The sequence below is a fragment of the Kwoniella europaea genome, chromosome 1 (genome assembly GCF_036810445.1).
Source record: "Kwoniella europaea PYCC6329 chromosome 1, complete sequence".
Lineage (NCBI taxonomy): Eukaryota > Fungi > Basidiomycota > Tremellomycetes > Tremellales > Cryptococcaceae > Kwoniella > Kwoniella europaea.
Window position 1 is genome coordinate 16,210,822 of NC_089487.1, and position 19,286 is coordinate 16,230,107.

At 43.3% G+C, this 19,286-nt stretch overlaps 6 protein-coding genes across 6 annotated transcripts; 2 read left to right on the forward strand and 4 right to left on the reverse strand.

Annotated features, from left to right (window-relative positions):
- Positions 1–439: 439 nt before the first annotated feature.
- Positions 440–2,586, reverse strand: V865_006175 (uncharacterized protein; the record flags this gene model as incomplete). Its single annotated transcript, XM_066229935.1, has 8 exons — positions 440–529; positions 598–790; positions 861–972; positions 1,097–1,407; positions 1,517–2,175; positions 2,246–2,436; positions 2,495–2,534; positions 2,584–2,586. The coding sequence occupies 8 exons, from the start codon at positions 2,584–2,586 to the stop codon at positions 440–442; spliced, it is 1,599 nt and encodes a 532-aa protein (XP_066086032.1).
- Positions 2,587–3,122: 536 nt separating this feature from the next.
- Positions 3,123–4,772, forward strand: V865_006176 (uncharacterized protein; the record flags this gene model as incomplete). The annotated part of the gene is made up of 4 exons (XM_066229936.1): positions 3,123–3,664; positions 3,744–4,272; positions 4,378–4,642; positions 4,729–4,772. The coding sequence occupies 4 exons, from the start codon at positions 3,123–3,125 to the stop codon at positions 4,770–4,772; spliced, it is 1,380 nt and encodes a 459-aa protein (XP_066086033.1).
- A 489-nt stretch (positions 4,773–5,261) lies between these two features.
- On the reverse strand, positions 5,262–7,116 carry V865_006177 (uncharacterized protein; the record flags this gene model as incomplete). The annotated part of the gene is made up of 2 exons (XM_066229937.1): positions 5,262–6,757; positions 6,813–7,116. 2 exons carry the CDS (start codon positions 7,114–7,116, stop codon positions 5,262–5,264), a joined length of 1,800 nt encoding a protein of 599 aa, XP_066086034.1.
- A 734-nt stretch (positions 7,117–7,850) lies between these two features.
- Positions 7,851–8,743, forward strand: V865_006178 (eukaryotic translation initiation factor 5A; the record flags this gene model as incomplete). The annotated part of the gene is made up of 5 exons (XM_066229938.1): positions 7,851–7,915; positions 7,978–8,107; positions 8,190–8,291; positions 8,461–8,596; positions 8,697–8,743. The coding sequence occupies 5 exons, from the start codon at positions 7,851–7,853 to the stop codon at positions 8,741–8,743; spliced, it is 480 nt and encodes a 159-aa protein (XP_066086035.1).
- A 601-nt stretch (positions 8,744–9,344) lies between these two features.
- Positions 9,345–9,956, reverse strand: V865_006179 (uncharacterized protein; the record flags this gene model as incomplete). Its single annotated transcript, XM_066229939.1, has 1 exon — positions 9,345–9,956. The coding sequence occupies one exon, from the start codon at positions 9,954–9,956 to the stop codon at positions 9,345–9,347; it is 612 nt and encodes a 203-aa protein (XP_066086036.1).
- A 1,651-nt stretch (positions 9,957–11,607) lies between these two features.
- On the reverse strand, positions 11,608–14,216 carry V865_006180 (uncharacterized protein; the record flags this gene model as incomplete). Its single annotated transcript, XM_066229940.1, has 5 exons — positions 11,608–12,388; positions 12,441–12,853; positions 12,923–13,272; positions 13,458–13,591; positions 13,786–14,216. The coding sequence occupies 5 exons, from the start codon at positions 14,214–14,216 to the stop codon at positions 11,608–11,610; spliced, it is 2,109 nt and encodes a 702-aa protein (XP_066086037.1).
- Positions 14,217–19,286: the final 5,070 nt, after the last annotated feature.

Sequence of the window (19,286 nt, forward strand, 5' to 3'; positions counted from 1 at the left end):
CCTCTTTTAAAATTCGAAACCCAATGCACCAAGGGCGGTATATCTTAATCTTGAACGATTCTTGTTCTTGAGCGGAGATAGAGTGCGATGAAGATCATAGCGACGCGTCAGGTTGGTGATATAGTACATCCAGAGAATCATGATGGTGACTGCTGTTACTCTAACATGCATGGATTCCTTCCCAATCGTATGGCTCAATACGTTAAATCAAGTCAAGACACCAGATGCATGACGTTGCTACCCGGTTGAAGATGTGCAGTCACATAATAAGATGCATATACAAATAAGGCGAAGCCCATATCCAAAATTCGTTAAAGCCCAACCCAACCATCTACTTGGTCAAGGCGCAATTGTTCATCTTGTATCCTCTAATGGAAATCCCCTTGTTGATAAGTTTTCAGAAATGATACTGCCAATGATCTAGCAAATCCATGACCGTCTATACAATCTCGTACTTATCAACAGTCAAGATTCTCTCCTGTGAGAAAGTCTGTTCTTCACCATTCTCAATCAACACTGCTTTAGCGACCTAACCCCCACGACCCCAAACACAATCAGCATACGCACATGGATTCGGAGTGGTCAGCAATTGCTCACCTCGACGTCAGCTAAAGACCCTGAAGCTGCGAATCCAACAGAAACAGGGAAGAAGTCATCGGCTTCTCCTTGACACCTGAATTCTAATGATCCATTCGAGTTTTCAGAATCGATTGTGTCGATGGTCCATACGAAGGAGTTACCAGAGAGTCGCCAGTCTGCTTCGCCCGTCACTGATGGGAGGGAGCCGGAGCTAAGATATCATTGAAACATCAGTATCTCAGGCTATACACATAAGCATACCATTGACGAAGTGGACTCACGGAACGGGTATGGATATGACAACATTCTTCAATGTCAGATGTTGAGCTTCGAGCTCGTACTCTACTGCTACATCTGAAGTACCATCCCCGCGAGGTTGTGGCCAGACGGTGACTAAAAGGACAAATCGACCTGTCAGCTATCCGTCCCGCTTGGATTTCACGTATTATAATATCTATGTATATATACCACATATGCGACTATGCGACAGGAGAGTAAACGAAAGTCATCAACTCACCATTCAAAGGTACGTTACTCTCATCTTTCGAAGTCATCCTCCACCTGAGTACTCCCAACCCTTGTCCAACAGGGAACGATCTCGAGGGATCTTTCAATCCTATGACCTTGTCACTTCCAGTGAATTTAGCCACATTGGGATGTTGCTTGAATTGCAATTCAGAGTAATCCTTGGGCGATAATGTCAATTTGATCTTGGCTTGAGCTGTGTCGGTGATTCGTAGATCTAAATCACCTTTGAGTTCGAACGATTCCAGACCACCATCTCGGAGGAGGGTTAGGGATAGTTGTTCTTTGATTGTTACGTGGATGCTAATAGTGGAAGGTAAAGCAAATTAGTAAATACGTCCGAAATTACCCAAGTCTTGTGAAGTAGATCTTCACGGCTGTTGAAAGTGAGTGCCATAAAAGATACACTCACCTATCTTGCTCGACCTTCTCCAACACATCAGCCGAAACTTCAGTCTCCGGCGCAACTTCAGGTTCAGGTTCATTCTGTTGTTGATAAACAGGTTCATCCATTTCTACATCCTGTTCACTTCCAAGAGCAGCATTGATCAAATCGGATTGCTTCCCTTTCTTACCCAATTTCATACCTGATCCACTAAACTTGGGTTTCTGACTTTGCTGTTGTTGTTGGGAAGAAACGGCAGGTGAGGAAGTTCGATATTCCTGTTGAGGGGGTTGATCATATCTCGGTACACTCGAATAACCACCTTGTCCCCCACCACCGCCACCGCCACCACCATATCCACCAGGTAAAGAAGATCTTGAACTAGCTTGGTTCAGACGTTGTTGTTCTCTTCTTTGCATTTCTAATTGTTTAGCACGTCTCTTCAATTCCTCTTTCGCTTCTGCTTCTTTGTTCCTGGCGATAATCTCCTGAATCTTCTCTTCGTGCGATTCTCCTTCTAGGACGTTCCTCACTTGAGATAGGGACACGTTCTCCTTGTATCCTAATGAAACTATCTCGTCGAATCCGCATAACAAGTCGAATGCGTGATGGAGGATTGCTGGTTCGGACATTGCTGGAGTAAGAGAGGAGATCAATCGAACGAGGAGTGAAAGAGTTTTGATATCCTGTCGATGTCAACGGATTAGCCAGTCCTATACTACAGAGTCTACTGCTATCAGTGAGACTTGTACTCACCTGAAGAATATTACTACCCTTATTGGTGATTAACAGAACATACAACTCTTCAAAAGGTTGATACACGAATCTGACATCGTTGGTTTCCACGGTGGTATGTTGAGAGTTGACAGGGATGAGTTTGGGGAAAGCAGCGAGGAGACCATCGACCCTTGATCTGGGCATAGGTCGGAATTGCCTCGAGAGGAGGGCTGTAGGTATAATTGTCGTCAGCTTGAGTGATTACGAGACGATGAAGATTCAGCTCACGTTTACCACTCCTCGTACAGATGGATGCAGCGAGAACGACCTATGGGGATGTTAGCTTGATACGATACCTCGTAAATAAGCCAGCTCACCATTTTGCTGGATTCACTGATAGGCGTTCACTGAGCAATTGAGCTGTCAATAGTGTTCTGGTAATGTTACTTGTCCAGTGTAGCATGGATGCAAGTGGACCATGGACCAATGGACCATTCCGAGTGGACGTGGCAATCAGCACCAGCGCGTCACTGGGAGAAGGTACGGTGTTATAACGTATAACGCCGCTGTGTGGCGGTGGTCTGTCGTTGAGTGATGTTGGGCCGCAACAGCGTGTCTTGGGTTCACTCTCTCATCTCCTTTCTTTGCCCATCGCTCGTCTTCTTCCTTCCTCTTCTTCTTCTTCCAATTGCATACCGCAGTCTGAAAAGTAAACACGCATATTTTCTTTTCTCTCTCTCTCTTTCTCTTTCTCTTCTCTATCTGTCTCTCTCGTGTCATTCCGGGTCATCGGTTTTCATTCTCATCGTATCTCAACATCTCATCTCGACTTTTTCTGTTTTTCCAACTAAATCGAAATCAAGAATCCCATCGACTTCACTTTCTGCATCTCATCAACAAATAAACTCTTTCCAAAATGGAATACGTTGGACAACCTCAACCAGCCTCCAACCCTACCGGGGTCCCTCCCGTCCCAGGTCAAGTCCAACAACCCTACGGTCTCGCACCAGGACAACCCGCGGAAGCACCCAAAAAACCTCATCTATACGTTGGCAACCTTTCAGCAAGAGTAACAGATTATATTCTCACCGAAATCTTCGCCGTGGCAGGTCCAGTAGTTCAAGCTAAGATCATCCAAGATAGGAACTTTCAACATGGTGGAATGAATTATGGTTTTGTCGAATATGCAGATATGAGATCGGCCGAACAAGCTCTTCAAACTTTGAATGGTAGAAAGATTTTCGATGCTGAAGTAAGAGTCAACTGGGCACATCAAGGAAATCAAAACAAAGAAGATACTCAACATCATTATCATGTTTTCGTAGGCGACTTGTCTCCGGAAGTGAATGATGATGTCTTAGGTAAAGCTTTTGGTGCTTTTGGTAGTATGTCGGAAGCTAGGGTCATGTGGGATATGAACTCTGGTAAATCTAGAGGATACGGTTTCCTATCGTTCAGGTGAGTTACTGAGCAACTGCTAGAGTATACTCTGTTCGGAAGATTCAGAAGGAGAAGCTGACAATTTGTGGATCTATAGAGAAAAAGCCGACGCTGAACAAGCTATTGCGACTATGAATGGCGAATGGTTAGGATCCCGAGCTATTCGAGTCAACTGGGCTAACCAAAAGACTCAAACTGGAACTGCTACCAACCGAGGACCAGGAGGTATGGGTTCTAATGGAGGTATGGGCGGATACGGAGGAGGAATGGGAGGTGGTTCACCAGCACCTTCAAATTTCGGTTCTACAGCTCTCCAATATGATTCAGTTGCCCAACAAACTCCAGAATACAATACCACCGTATACGTCGGAAACCTTATCCCTTACACTACTCAAGCGGATTTGATCCCTCTGTTCCAAGGTTATGGATATATTGTGGAGATTAGGATGCAAGCCGATAGAGGATTCGCATTTGTCAAACTTGATACCCACCAAAATGCCGCTTTGGCCATTACCCACCTCCAAAATCAATTGGTACATGGTAGACCGATCAAGTGCTCTTGGGGTAAAGATAAAGGTGCGGATGGGGCGCAAGGTGGTCAAGGTGGTCATCAACCTTATCCCATGGTGAGTGATAGTTTTCCTTACATCCAATACAATATAATACAAAACAACAATATATTTATGAACAAACAAATAAAGCTAATTGCAATCATGTTTACCTCTACGTAGCAACACCAACAAATGGGTTACCCTAACCAATACAACTACTACGGAGGGTACAGCTACGGACAAACGGGTGTCCCAGGTCAACCAGGTCAACCCGGTGGACCCCATACCCCTCAACATGCCCATGGTCACGGTCAAGTAGGTCAAGCGGGTGTACCTGGTGTACCGGGTCAAGAAGGTGCTCAACAACCTTCTGCCGCTCAAGGTCAATGGGATCCTGCGGCCGCCGCGGCATATTACCAAACTGGTGGATGGGGCAATTACTACTGTGAGTGATTTTCCATAACGATACTTAGTCCCCAGAAAATCAGGAAAAGAAAAGGAAGCTGATTTATTGGAATGCATAATGAATAGCTCAAGGTCAAGATGGTGCTCAGAACCAAACTCAAACTCATTAGAACAAGAGTCCAAGATAGATAGATATTATTATTCAGTCAAAATAATCAAATTAATGTGAGAGAAAAGAAATTCTACTGCATATATAAGCAATAAATCAAGATAATACCATTCGCATCTACCTATGTGAATACTCCTTCTCTTTCTTTTCACTCGTTATTTTTTTGGTCATTTCCCTCAGTCTAGTTTTTCTTTCTCCTCTCTTTTTCAAGTTTACGTTACAAAGCATGTATGAGTGTGTGGATGAATATGTGATGGCGATGAAGATGCATGTTATGTGATGTCTTCTCTAATCGACGAAATATAAAGTAAGATACAAATTGTCCAGTGTACTAGACGGAGATGCAAGTACACAGCAAGGGCAGGTTCACTGGCTTCGATTGGTGGTGTTCGTAAGGGTTGGTTCACGAATAAACAATTGCTGAAAATCACAAAGTACATCAATGTTGATGGACATGTACAATATAATATATATATATATATATCGTTAATCAATATGGATTTACCGAATTTGGATATTCATTATTCGTTGATGGCATCATCAATCCAGGTGAAATAGATAATTTCTGATTGATGTTAGAATTATTGCTACTGCCACCAACACCACCTCCTAATTTGATTTTGATTCCTGGTGTAGTAACTTGAGATGCAATCGGACTTATACTCGTATTCGTACTCGTATTCGTATTCACATTTCCATTCGTTGGTCCAACCGATCCACTTTTCTGATCGGTATCATTCAAACTATTTCCATTGAAATTAGGTAATCTCAAATTAACCTTTACTTTCCCATTCTCCTGTTCTTTCATCCTCTCTTTCTCCTTTTCTAATTCTCGTTCTTGTTGTTCCTGTATTCGTCTAATATCCTCAGGATCCATCCTAGGTTTCTTCTCACCTTCACGCTGTATGATAACTTTTTTCCCCTTGGGTAAAAAAGGTTTTGACCATTTATCTATTCCCCTTGGACCTGAATCCCAGGTTTGCTTTAACCATATCTTTTTCCCTTCTTCTCCTCCAACTCCATCTTCTCCTTCCGTCTTGGTATTTGCGTGATGTTTGCCCTTCAATTTCATTAAAGAAGATTCATCAGGACCTCTCACAGGATCATTATAGAAGATCGGTTGATCATTCCTATTTTGAACTACCGGCGGTCTAAGGGATGTTAATCTTTCTCGAAGGGTATAAGGTAAATTGGGTGAATTGATTTGATGTACCATTGAACTCAATAATCCACCATTCGCGTTCGAATTCGAATTGGGATTGACAGGTAGAAGTTTCTGAGGTAATATATCTGAATGAGAAGGTACGATGGAACTTGCCCTCACTGGTGGGATGGGTGTAGTCAAAGTTGGTGAAGGAGAGTAAGAATCGACGGTCAATATGGTTTGACGCAGAAGTTCGGTGGCCTGACGTCGGAGATCGGTTTGACGAAGCGTTATAGATGGGTCAGAAGCGATGGCGGCATAGGTAGATATCAAGTTGGGTAAAGAGCTTGGTGCAGGAGATATTGGGATGGATGATGACGGTTGGGGTCGGGGTGGATCATGAAATGGATGAGCTTGAGATAGTTGGGATGAAGCGTAGCTGATTGGACGTCGATATCGGTCGGCTATCGATTGGGAAGGTGCAGGAAGAGGTATGGCTTCGGAAGATGAAGGTTGGTCGGGTTCTCGAGTCCCAGGAGAGGTGGGGCCCTGTTGAGGTTGATTGTTGATAGAAGGTAAAGGCGGAAGCCAAGAGAAATCAGGTGATTTATGCCGATATATATATAGTCTCTCTTCCATTTCCACTTCTTCCTCTGGTTCAACCTTAATCTGTTCATCCTCGTGAGATCGATCCATTGTGATATCCTCATCACCTTGTGAAATATCTTGCTGCTGCTCCTCTTCCCTCTCTTCATCCTCGTCAGCTTGCTCTAACTCCTCTTGCGGAACAAGTTTCATTTGAGCTATACCTTCTTCCACACTCAACCCTTCCTGCAGATAATCTATACATCCATCAGCTGCAATTTTCAAGCGGGAGTCATTCGATCTCGAGCTCACTTTGTAGACCACCCATCGAAGTATCATCGAAATAATCTCCACTCTGATCGACCGCCCAATCTATCAATTCATCCACGTTGACCCCCATATCATCCAGAGCATCTACGACGTCGATGGCAGCTACTTTGCCTCGACCGGCCAAGGTCGCTCGTTCCACACATGCTGTAGCTAGTACCTTGAGATATTTGGGTATGACGGTCGATAAAGTGAGGGAAGCTGCTTGAGAAGTGGAGGCGAAACCTGCTTGTGCGAGGGTATGGAGAGTGGCCAGATGGAGGACTGCTTCCGGAGTTGGAGCTGTCATCTTGCACTTCTTGACTAGCTGAGGGAGATGACAGCAGCTATTGGATGGTGGTCTGTCACTTGACTGATTATATAGGCTGCATGATGTTGTTGTACGATTGATGGAAACTTGAGCGGCAATCCTAAGCTAAGAAGCATGCATTTAAAGCAAGCAACTTACGAAGTACTCGAGTAAACATGACATGCTATCATCATCACACGACGCGAATGACTCGAGATGCCACAGCCAGCATCTATTCTTAACACCGACAAAATGCCGACTTACAAAAATTGAATTCTTTTATATTTTTTTCTGGTAGGGACAGGAGAAAGGGGGGCAACGCACCACACCACCACTGCAAACCACCTACACTACACTGCCTACACTGGCAACTACTCGCATTGGTCGAATGGAATTTCAGTTGGAATCGTGTCCAGCTCGTGCTTTTTTCCTTTTTCCTCTCTTCTGGAAAAAAAAACATTTTTATATTGCTTTCGAGTGTCTCTTACTTCTCCTTCTTACATTCTCTAAAAACCACATAAAACACTATCCAGTGAGTGGCAACCTCTTTTTCAGCTCCATCAACAAAAGTTTTCGAAGAGAGGAGAAAGGGAAAGGACCGAACAAAAGTTCTGGATGACCTGTTTGATGGAGTTGATCGATTGATTGACTAATGGGTTGACCTGCCGCCTGGTGACGATGGCAAACATGCTGACGTATGAATACTTGTACTCGTACCTGCTACCCCAACAGAAATGTCTGACGATGAACACCACGAAACCTTCGAAGCTGCCGGTGCCGGTGCTTCCAAGACCTTCCCGTGAGTTTCTTTTAACATTGCTATTCAAGAGTCGTGCTGATGCAGCTAGCCGTGTGTTATAGTATGCAATGTTCCGCTCTTCGAAAGAACGGTCACGTAGTCATCAAGGGAAGACCCTGTAAGATCGTTGATATGTCTACCTCCAAAACCGGAAAGCACGGTCACGCCAAAGTCCACCTTGTCGCCATCGATGTGAGTGTAGCGTCCGCTTCGGATTGCCGACCCAACGTCTGTTTATTTCATCAACTGATCAATACCTTTGTTTTCTGTTCAGATCTTCACCGGAAAGAAACTCGAAGATATCTCTCCCTCCACCCACAACATGGATGTTCCCAACGTCAAAAGACAAGAATTCCAACTTCTTGATATCCAAGATGTAAGTGGAAGTGGAACTCTTCATCTCCACATCCTGTCATCCTCTCTATGTCACTCATCTTGCAATATCTCGCCATAACCTTCTCATATCGTGACTACTATTAGCTATCCATCCACTATACCCTCGGAAGAGACCAATTGCTGACCTGATTGACTTGAACGTGTTATAGGGTTTCCTCAACTTGATGGACTCTGACGGTAACTCCAAAGACGACGTCAAAGTTCCCGACACCGAACTCGGTCAACAAATTGAATCCGACTTCGAAGCCGGTAAAGATCTCATGGTTACCATCATCTCTGCTATGGGTGAGTGGCTCTATTCCTCACTCCTAACTATTCATTATCAATCAACACGGGAAGAAAAAAGAAACGTTGCTGATATTAAAATATCTGTTGTTATGTGTAGACGAAGAACAAGCTATCTCTTACAAGGAAGCTCCTCAAGGTGCTTAAACGATTTGATTTCATATTACTCAAGAAATTTGTTTTTGTCTTTGTACAAATTCATTTCAATCGAATGTGTTTTCTAGATTTTTTAAAGTGGGGAGAGAAAATGGAAAGTCAAGAAATTTCATACATCAACTCGTCTTTTCTTTTTTCTCTTCACACAGAACTTCATGCATATCCCTTATAAAACAGAATTTACATCTGGAAACGTCTCGAGACGTGCATCCGTTCTTGTCATATAATTTACACATCATATAAGATCGCTGGGAACAAACTAAGCTAATCTTCACTAAACTAAACATTTGAGCCGTACTCAAAGTCAGGATGATTGGTGATAGATGTGGTATACTGATGGTATTCGGGGGACGTATAGATCAGACCATCTGTCTTTGTTCAGGTGAATCGAATCTAGAAAGGATGGTATGATCTGTATGGAAACAGTTCCACGATTACTGAACATGACATGACGTATAGGTGAATTATCAACAAGATACAAAAAACAACTGGATACGTGCTACATCGATTTCTACCTGGCAATACAGTAAGTAGTACAGTACTTTCTCTAGATGTCCATCGATTCATCCAATTATCTATAACCCATACTCATCTATAACAACTTCTCCATAATCTCATCCCGTTGTTTACTCCCCCCAATATCGAAAACATGTTCGCCCACCTCCCTATAACCCATCTTATTGTAGAACCTTTTCGCTCGTTGATTATCTTCCCATGCTCCTAACCATATAGATTCAAATCCCATTTGTCTAGCCTTATCTTCAGCTGTGGTGATGAGGTTCGTCGCCAGACCTGTACCGTGGGCGGCATAGGACAGGTAAATACGTTGTAGTTCGATTGGGTTGGATAGAGTTAAACATGATTCGAATGATTCGCGAGTAAGTTGAACTATACCTAACAACTCATGAGAAGATAACTGGGAAAAGGCTAATAACCAAGTACATAATGGATTTTCCAAATCTTTCTTTATACCTTGAACCGATAATGCAGTTTGACAGTATTTCTCAAGTTCATCAGGTGTGCATGAATGACCAAACGATCGACTGAAGGTCTCTATCATCAATTGAGAGATTGCAGAGGCGTCTTCTGGTGTACCTTGACGGATGGTCCATTCGAGTTTGGACGGGGCAGTGGTGGGTGTGGAAGTTGAGGTACCCGGAGGGGTTATATCGGCGTGAGTAGGTTCGGCAGGTGAATGGGTCATGGTGGTGTGAGATCGTTGTCTTGATATTGAGCAAATCAAAAAGAACAGGAATGGAATCGTCGAACCTGATATTGCGTATTGTTATCGCTTCTTATGTACATTGCTTGCCCTCATCTCATATCATATGCAAGAATCGAGTCAATCGAGCGATAGGATGTTGAGTCTGAATGCGGCTAAATATAACTCGATGGAAATTGTCAAGATACGCGAATTTCTTTTTGATCTCAATCTGATGTTTTGATTTTATCCGTATGCGCATTCTCGTTCTACGAGTATGATACCCCTCATCCCTACGCGAAACGGTACAATACTGCTGTGCTGCATGCATCGTGAAAGATCTTCTTTTACAGTGAACAAGAATGGCCCCTTCAATCTTCCAATAACAGTATCAGCATGACCATCTCGACACAAAGTTCGAGTTGGAGTTCAAGTTCAAGACCATGCTCTATCCCTCATACATTCCGTATCGGCCAACCATCCGATGCTCCGTGCATCTCCAATACCTTACAAGAAGTCTTCACCAAGATGTTTTCTCATGATTTATCAAACGAGGACTTACAAGAGTAGCTATCCAACACATTATCAACTCAGCAGATCGAAAGAGAAATTCGGGATGATGATTCAATCTGGATCTTAGCTGTTTCCGTACCTGTATCTGTTAGATCCTCAACCCAAAAAGGAAGAAGACGAGATATTATTGGGTGTGATCTAACTTCGTCTCAAATCGATTGAAGATTGTCTAACCCTCACCTCAAATCCCATTGAATTACATCGGATATACCTCTCCACCCAGACGCACGGTAGAGGTTTATCACAATCTATACTCCATCATGCCGAGGAGATATCACGAGCCAGGGGATATGGTAGTATGTGGTTGGGAGTGTATAGTAAACATCCCCAGGGGATAAGGTTCTACGAGAAAAGTGGGTTTAGGAAATGCGGAGAGAGGATCTTCAAAGTTGGGGATGAAGAACAGGTTGATTGGGTGATGGAAAAGAGTTTGATCGAATAGTGTATATATAGATAGATTATAGATTGACAATGAGCATTGGACGTTGGACATTGAACATCGGTCGATGCGCTCTATTGATTGTTGAATAGTGCTCGCTTAAGTAGCGGTTCTATGTTATACATACCAGATCTTGGATATGTATACATTACAATGTTGTTCATTTGTCCTGCTCGCCATGTCACGTTTCACACAGATATCTTACAAATAAACGCATGTGCATGTCCATAGAGACAGACTCGAGAGTCATCAGTAAGTAATCTTAAACGATATTCCTCTCAACAAGTCCAGGGATTATAGATAACATTCTGTGAATATGAGCAATGCACCATGCATATATCCATATATCAATTATAATATAATGACATTATCCATCAACCAATATCCAACAAACACACAAAAACAAGAGTAGACAAAATCCGTCAAATGAAAATGCTATATGACAATACGTTAAATGTGGGAATGTAAAAGAAACAAAATGTCAAAATGGTCTTGATCTTTTATACAGGGTAATCACTAGATGATGGGGATATGAAATACTAAATGAACTAATAACACAAGACAAGACAAGATAAGATAATAAGCTAAGCTCATGATTGAATGAATGACTTTAGGTCAATTGAAATGACGAGACACAAACAATTATTTTCTATCTGATCCAACTAAGATCCCATTCGATGCGTAATTTTCCCCAAAGACAGATAGGTTAAAAGCGACAATCTTGATCATCCTCTCAGTCAAATCTTTGATAGGTTCAATCACACCTTCAAATCCGAATGATTTGATCATGTCCGATTCCTCTTGTTTACATTTCGATAAGAATAGTTTGTAACGTTCCCTAATCTCCCGTGGATATGATTTAATCTCGTTATCTTCATCTTTTGCCACTTCCAGTCCATCAATGACAGTTACGGTTGAAATGTTGGTAGAGGTGTTGGATTTCTTTTCAAGACATTTATTAACGTTGGAATCGAAGAATGTCGAAGTAGGATTTAACCTATATCCCAAAAGGACATCCGATAGAATCTTATTCAAAAAATTCTTCAACCGGTTTAAATTCCCTATAAACAAATCGGAATCCCTCGAAAAGTTGATCTCGAAGAATTCAGTGAAAGTAGAGGTCAAATTCGAAATCAGTTTCATCTCCTTCGTACTGGGTAAACCCCTCGCCGTTTCCTCTGAGGAACTGTTAGGGGATTCAGGTCGAACGATTCGAGAGGCCAATTGGAATGCTAGATCAGCATCTGATCCGCATGTCGGACCGATCACTGAGAAGTTGTCATTCATCCATTCGATATCTTTTCTAGCTTTGTCGAGATTCAACCGTAAGACTTCAGCGGACACTTTGCCGTTGTATTGATTGAAGTAATTGCGGAATGCGAGGAGGATCATATGTGAGATTGCGATATCGACGACTTCGGCACTACACCGACAAGATCAGCAACGATGATATAATGCATAGACAAACTACTCACTGGAACTCTCTGAGTCTTCTGGAATCCATCTTGAAAGCCTCAGGCACGTCCACAGAAGGCTTTGAGAGACCGTCAAGTACTGGAATACCATTGCATCCCAATGCCCTTCTCGAGACGATAGGCGGCCAAGAAGTCCTATCTCGGTCCCAGGGACCACAAACGAGGTCGAGAAATCCTGAAGTCAAAGATCGAATAACGAGTTCCATGTTATTCTTGCAATCGCATCTACCGATCAAGTGAGTCCTCAATCTCGGTTCCGCAGCAGAAAGTACCTGTCTCGAAGCAGCGTTGATCCATTGTCTCGTTTTTGACGTTTCGAGAGTGACCTTATTCTGAGCAAGAAGGGCTTGGAAGGCATTGTATTCGTATTGATTGGCGTTATCCCATAGGTATGGTTGGTGATTGGCAATATCCTGAAACGAAAAGAAAACAGGAGACATCAGCTGCTAATCAGGATTTGTCGCAAAAACGCTCGGACTCACAAGTTTCATCACCTCCGCACAGTCGAAACATTTTCTTAAACCTTTAGCGACATCACCCGAGAGAGCAGTTCGGACCATATCATCCACCATCTCGTCCCTTACAGGTGCACAGTGGACTTTCATGGCTTCACCAAGCTTGGCAAAGAGCTGAAGATCAAAGACACCCCGTCTGGCTTGGATTGTGAGGAATTCGGGATCGAGAGCAGCATAGAGTTCGGGAACCAATGCGTGGGTCACAGTTGGACAGACCGCTTCGTGAGCTTCGAGAGCTTCTTTCGAGAAGGAATGAGCAAAGTGGTTGGGACAAGGCGTGGTTGAACCCATGAGCGAGACGAGGATCTCTCGAAGTGCTGATATGACACAAAACAATCAGTATTCTTGATGTGACCATCCATTGTACAAGGGAATGTTTACTTACTTGGTAATATGGCCAAACGGCATTGATGACCATTCAGTTCCCTTCGCCAGACATTGAGGTATTCTTTCTACGATGATTGAACTCCTGATTTTAGGCAGTCGAATTCCTCTGAAATACTATCCCAGTACATATCGGCAACGAAATTCGATGCTCTGGGATCCACGACGGGGGTTTTACCTCCAGTGAGGATTTCAGCATAAGCTGGTTTGGTAGGTATCTCGTATGGTAGATTAACAGGTCTGAAAGCTAGACTATTTCATGTCGATCTGTCGGCATTCCGACAAGCGATTTGTTCTGTCGTTGATCTTGTCGACTTCCAGTCTGCATTTCTGTCGTTGGAGGTTGGTGTGATCTTGGAGGGTGTAGGCGTATCATGTTTGGATGGAACGAACGTTAAGAAGACGAGGAGGTAGGATTCACGAATATGCAAGTCCCAAGTGGTGACTCATTGGTAGTGGATGGCATGTCCATCGTGATGTGGTGAGGTGAAGGGCATCTACTCGAAGAAGCGAGTGGTTGTGTATTTGTGTTATCCCATGTCATAGTTCCTGAAGTGGAAGTGGACGTAGAGGATGACGACGAAACTGCGGCTTCCTCAGATTCCTGAGACCAGGCCATCGTTGAGGGTTGATTGGGATTTGATGACGACGAAGAAGAAGAAGGTTCTTGCGCCCCAGACCAAGGGGTAAGACTGGCTTGAGCGGAAGTGGGACTAGCACAAGTAGCACCACTTTGTCGGTGTAGCCCAACGGGGTTCTTCAGTTTGTTATCAATCGACGATGACGCTTGGGCATTTGTGGATCCCTGATTGGCATGACGGGATGATGAAGGTCGATGCTGCTGAAGAGGTGAGGGTGGTGCATGATTCTGATCCATGATGGCGAGCAAACTGTACCAATTGATATTCGTCAAGATGTTGAATGTGAGAAGAGGACAGAAGAACGAATGATCGTACTTACAGACAAAGCAAGGATGGGTACTAAGGAGCGTAAGAGCAGTCTGGGTATGATGGAGAGCAATAATCAGAGAGAAAGATAGTCGAGTGAACCAGGATATATAGAGGATTGAAAGGAGGGCGATGCGAATCAAATTTATGAGAGATGGTAAGGTGGTGGTCGTGGTGGCGGCAAGTTTTACATCAAAACGGTCAGCAGATGATTCTCAGAGATCAACCAGATATAGCAAAAACTCAAGTGAAAGGGAAAGCTGAGGAAAGAACGTGAAAAAGAAGGGAATATAAGAATATCGAAAAAGGAGGTAGCCTCGTCGTTCATCAAAGTGTAGGAATACATTTTCGACTAGGTAAAACCGAAGCATATCGGTCGTCGGACCCCCTTGCCCGGACGAGGAGAAGGAAAGAACGAGAATGAGATTGACAAGGATGTATGTGTCGCGCAGGAGGGAGCGTAAATTGTGTCCGAAGGGAGTGATCGAATGGGAGGTTGATCATGGTTGATACCCCTTTTTCTCTTCCCTTGTTGACTCTTATGGACTAATCGGCGTACACTGATGGTGGATGATGGATGATGGATGATGGATGATCCGGGCGTAAATCAGTCTAAAGGCGTGGGCAGAGTGAGGTCACAGGGCGATCCTGATTCTGTATTGGTGCTAATTAATCGGATAATATCTGTTTGTTGATCGTTGATCCCATCACCCATCCTCCCATCCTCCCATCATTGGCGCAGTAGGCTCAAACGATGCTAAGAGCAGGCAAAGACCCAATCCACCCAGATCCAGCCATATGGTAACCGAGCCAAAGGATGGTGAAGGAAGAGAAAGGAGCGTTTCAAATCCAGATCACAGGGATGAAATATAGACTCACAACGTGCAGGGGGACAATAGTCTCTTGAACGACACTCCGTGGTTAACGGAAACGATGTTATTATTCCAGAATCGATCTAAGAGTTCTTGTTATAAGATAGACAGAGTGGGGGTGAATGGAACAAATTTCTTCGAGGTCGTTCGAGCCAATAACTGAGGCAGCTGAAAGGCTCTTGATGAGTGTATGATCGATAGACGATGCTTGATGATTGATGATTGGCAGCTGAAAATTGGGTTAATTCGTACGATGATGAGGACAACATATGATCAGCATTTGATTCGTATACGGATAGGTATAGTGTGCACATTCGGTGCATTGACCTCATTGACCTCGAACCCTTTTTCTTCGCCATCAACCATGGACTCCTCGTCAATTCATTCTGGTCTAGGCAATTGACAATTGACGATTACACATGACACAGTGCAATTGAAATCCCGATCAAAACAACAACCAAAAACATAAAAACATAAAACACACAAAGGGGAAGAAAGAAGATTGTGTAATCGGGATAGGAACCGATTCAACCCATCACAAATGATGGTAACCAGGTTTCTTCTGGTTAACAAAACATGGGCGTCCGTGTATGTAAGCACTGTATGTATGTATTGGATCATAACCTAGTTCAGTTACATACAACATGGTCTGGTTTGGCAATAAAATTAGGATCGGGACTGACTGGAAACAGAACGGGAAGGGAGAAACGGGATCAACGCAGATTTAGGTAGGTAAGTTACCCTTGTGTCGATGAAACCAAAATCAGAAAGAAACGTAAGATAAAGCAAAATCCGAGACAGAGGTAGGCAGAGAGACACACTTTGAAAAATCAATCAACGCGAAACGTAAAACTTACTACAATTGACTTGACACCTTTTTACGCCTGAACTGTTCGTTCCCTCTTGCAAATTGAACTAAGAAGTAAGCTGTGTGTGGTGTGTTTCGTCTCGTGAACAGTCCCTCTACTACCGATACTAGTATGTATACCGTTTTGGTCGGTCGATCCGATCCCAAAAGTCGTGTGTTTTTGATCAACGTGAAAAGTATGTGAATGTGAAATCTGAGTATGGTCCTTCTTCTTTTCCTTTTGGGAAAGTTATATGTGATTTAGTTAGCGTTCATCCCAAGGATGGAGAAGTCAAGAAGTCAAAAGCATACACATGAGCTCTTTACATGATCGAACGCAAGCAAGGCAAGGTAATGTGAGGTGGGGAAAAGATAGATCTAGCTAGCTAGGCTTGATAGATCAATACGATACACGCATCTACAGCCACCTAGAATGAGGCGCGATAGATGATGTATCGATAACATGCGATGAAAGGTGATTTCTTGGAAAGTGGGGAAGTAAATATCAGGCATGATTCACGGTCCTTTCAAGCGATCCATGCTGAATAAGACAAAAGACAAAAGATGACGGTCCGAAGTCTATCGTCCCTTCTGTTCTTTTCTTCTTCGTCATTTTTCGCGTGGTGTGAAAATGCTTTGCACAACTTTTCCAAGAGCTGTGTAGTTCGTAGTCAAGTCGTGGTAGGGTATAGTTTGAAACTAAATTCTTCTTTCTGTGATGTAATACTGGATGCAGAACACCCAACAGGGTACGAGGTAGGAAGGAGAAGGATTGACCGAAAGTAGGAAAAGAATAAGACCATAAAAACAAGGAACCGAAAATAGGAAGTGAGTTTAACCTCTAAAACACAAATTTCGAGGTAAAGCGGTCAAAGCCGTGTTGTTGTCGTGTTCCTCAATTCATCAAGAAAAGTTAAGGTGACATGACAAAGGAATGTGTATGTATCTTGACAGTATGTACTCCTACTCCGCACGCATGAGAATTTCACATGTGGAAGAAGGGTATGATGAACTGAGCTCCAAATATTGTGGGGATGTGGATGGATAGGAGGAAACGGAGAGAACGAGGCACGCGATACGGAGCCGGAAAACCGAAAAACAGTAAGGAAGCCTGAACTGTCACTCACTGGACGTAACAGCAACCAATTTGACTGAGCTATATAATGTCCTGATGCGATGGGGCTATTGGTGGTGACAATCAGAAATGATGGTAATGGTATTTTAATTGATGGTGTCGAAGTAAGGATTGATCAAGTGAAGAAAGATGTGAATGGAGAATCCATTCTAATGTTCTTTTTGTTTTATTGTCGCATCTCATCTAGAGATGATCAATGAATGATAGCCCTCGGTCATCCATGGAAAGAGACAGTGCGGTGCACCAAGGTCAAGAATGAGATCATTCCCCTCACAGTAGGTAAAAGAACAAAAAAAGCGAAACATTTCTCACGTCTTTTACGGACTCAAAAAAGTCTCAGATGCTTTTTGGGTTCTTACCAAATCTCTATACGACATCCAAAAATACTGTGCTTGCCCTGTTACTCCTGTTTCAAATGATTCATACGTTGTACTACTGTACGATGATCAGCAACTATATGTTAACTTACCTTTTACGTGTTGTAGTCGTCTCGGAAGCATCTCATCTCACAGCTAAAATGTGTTAATCTTCCCGAGTTTTCTCCACCACCAACAACAACCACCGTTTCAGGTTGTCTCTTCTCTATGAAATGACGATAAAACACCTGGAGATTACGTCTGTTCTGTTCATGCTAAACTCCCCAGCTCTTAAGTTTGGAGGTACATGTATGTAATCTCTCATCATGGTGGTTTGGTTGAACTTCCGGAAAGGATGGCAGTGACCCTGTCTTACCAGAAAATATAAGCAATGACGATTACCTCGGTGGCTTTCGTCGCTTTCTTCTGTGATCGCGCTTTGGCCCAAGGCTAAGAGGCTAAGGGGATAGGGTAGATATCGGGAATTGCGTAGATCTCTTCCACACGCGAAGCGTGAAAGTTAGTACTTCGGGTTTATGAGATTAATTACGAGATTTCAAAGACAACCCAACTTAGAAAAAAGGGTCTGAGAGCCCGCTTTCCTCGTTCGGGGTATTTCTCAATATTCCTCCGAGACAAGCACGTCGCATCTTACTTTACATGCAGCTGCTAGGTCAATGACGAGAATGCTTGAGATGACGAAAAGGGCCTGTTTTCATACGTTGACGCTACCTCACATCCGCGCACGAATACATAGACATAACGTTATCACCCATTTTTCTACAAATACTTTTGAAGATTTCTACAAATCATTGTAGTAGAAATACAAATCGTTGCTTGCTGAAATACAAATCTTCTTCCTAACTCGATATGCTGCTGTACCGACGATCGATCGAGAGACCTCACGACGTATCCCCAGCTACGACGAGCATCTGATGAGCGAGCGCAATGGTGTGTGTTCACATGAGAAAATCCACTACCATAACCTGCAATGTGGCGTAGCTCTAGCGTTGCTACGGTGTTTCGTACTACCATTACATACACACCTACTCCACACCGAAGAGAACCCCAGTCTTGGTTTTATTGTTCGGGAAAGACAACATAAAGTCATGCTTAATTGATCGTCCATTGTTCATCGTTGTATGCTGCTGCGGTGTGCAGTCATGTTGTTTGTGTGCTTCTTGGCAGTTATTCCCACTCCATGAAAAAAGAGTTCATGTTCTTTCCGGAAGTTCGACCCTGGAGGAACACTACTATGGGAATCTAAAATTGGGACGTTCCTACCACTCATCCTGTAATCTTATGTGATCGAAAATCAATCTTCCGACAAGAGCGCTTGAAAGATCAATTTTGGCGCCTTCCCGAAGTACAGTAACTGGATCCATGTGGACGATACAGCTGCAGTACTTCACTGTATCCAAGATTTGACACCGAGGTGATCAATCCGATTGGGATCACCAACCTCGGAGGCTGATCTGATCTGCAGAATTCAAATTCAGTCCGGTGAACAACGGGAAAGGATGTGGAACATGGAAACGCTAAAATAATAGGTTGATTACGGCATACTTGACCGAGAGGATTTTTGTCTGTGTCTTCTAAACTCTTTGGATTGAACAAAGTGTAGACACGCCTTTGGGGCTTCATTCAAATTAAGACAAAGAGGCAGGAGCACTCCTATAAGTTTCGATGAAGAAGTGGTCTCTGTTGATCAGGCAGGGATGTGTGATGGAAGGACATGATACAGAAGTGAGTAAAATGTCGCTTTACGAGATCGACAATTTGCTACGCAT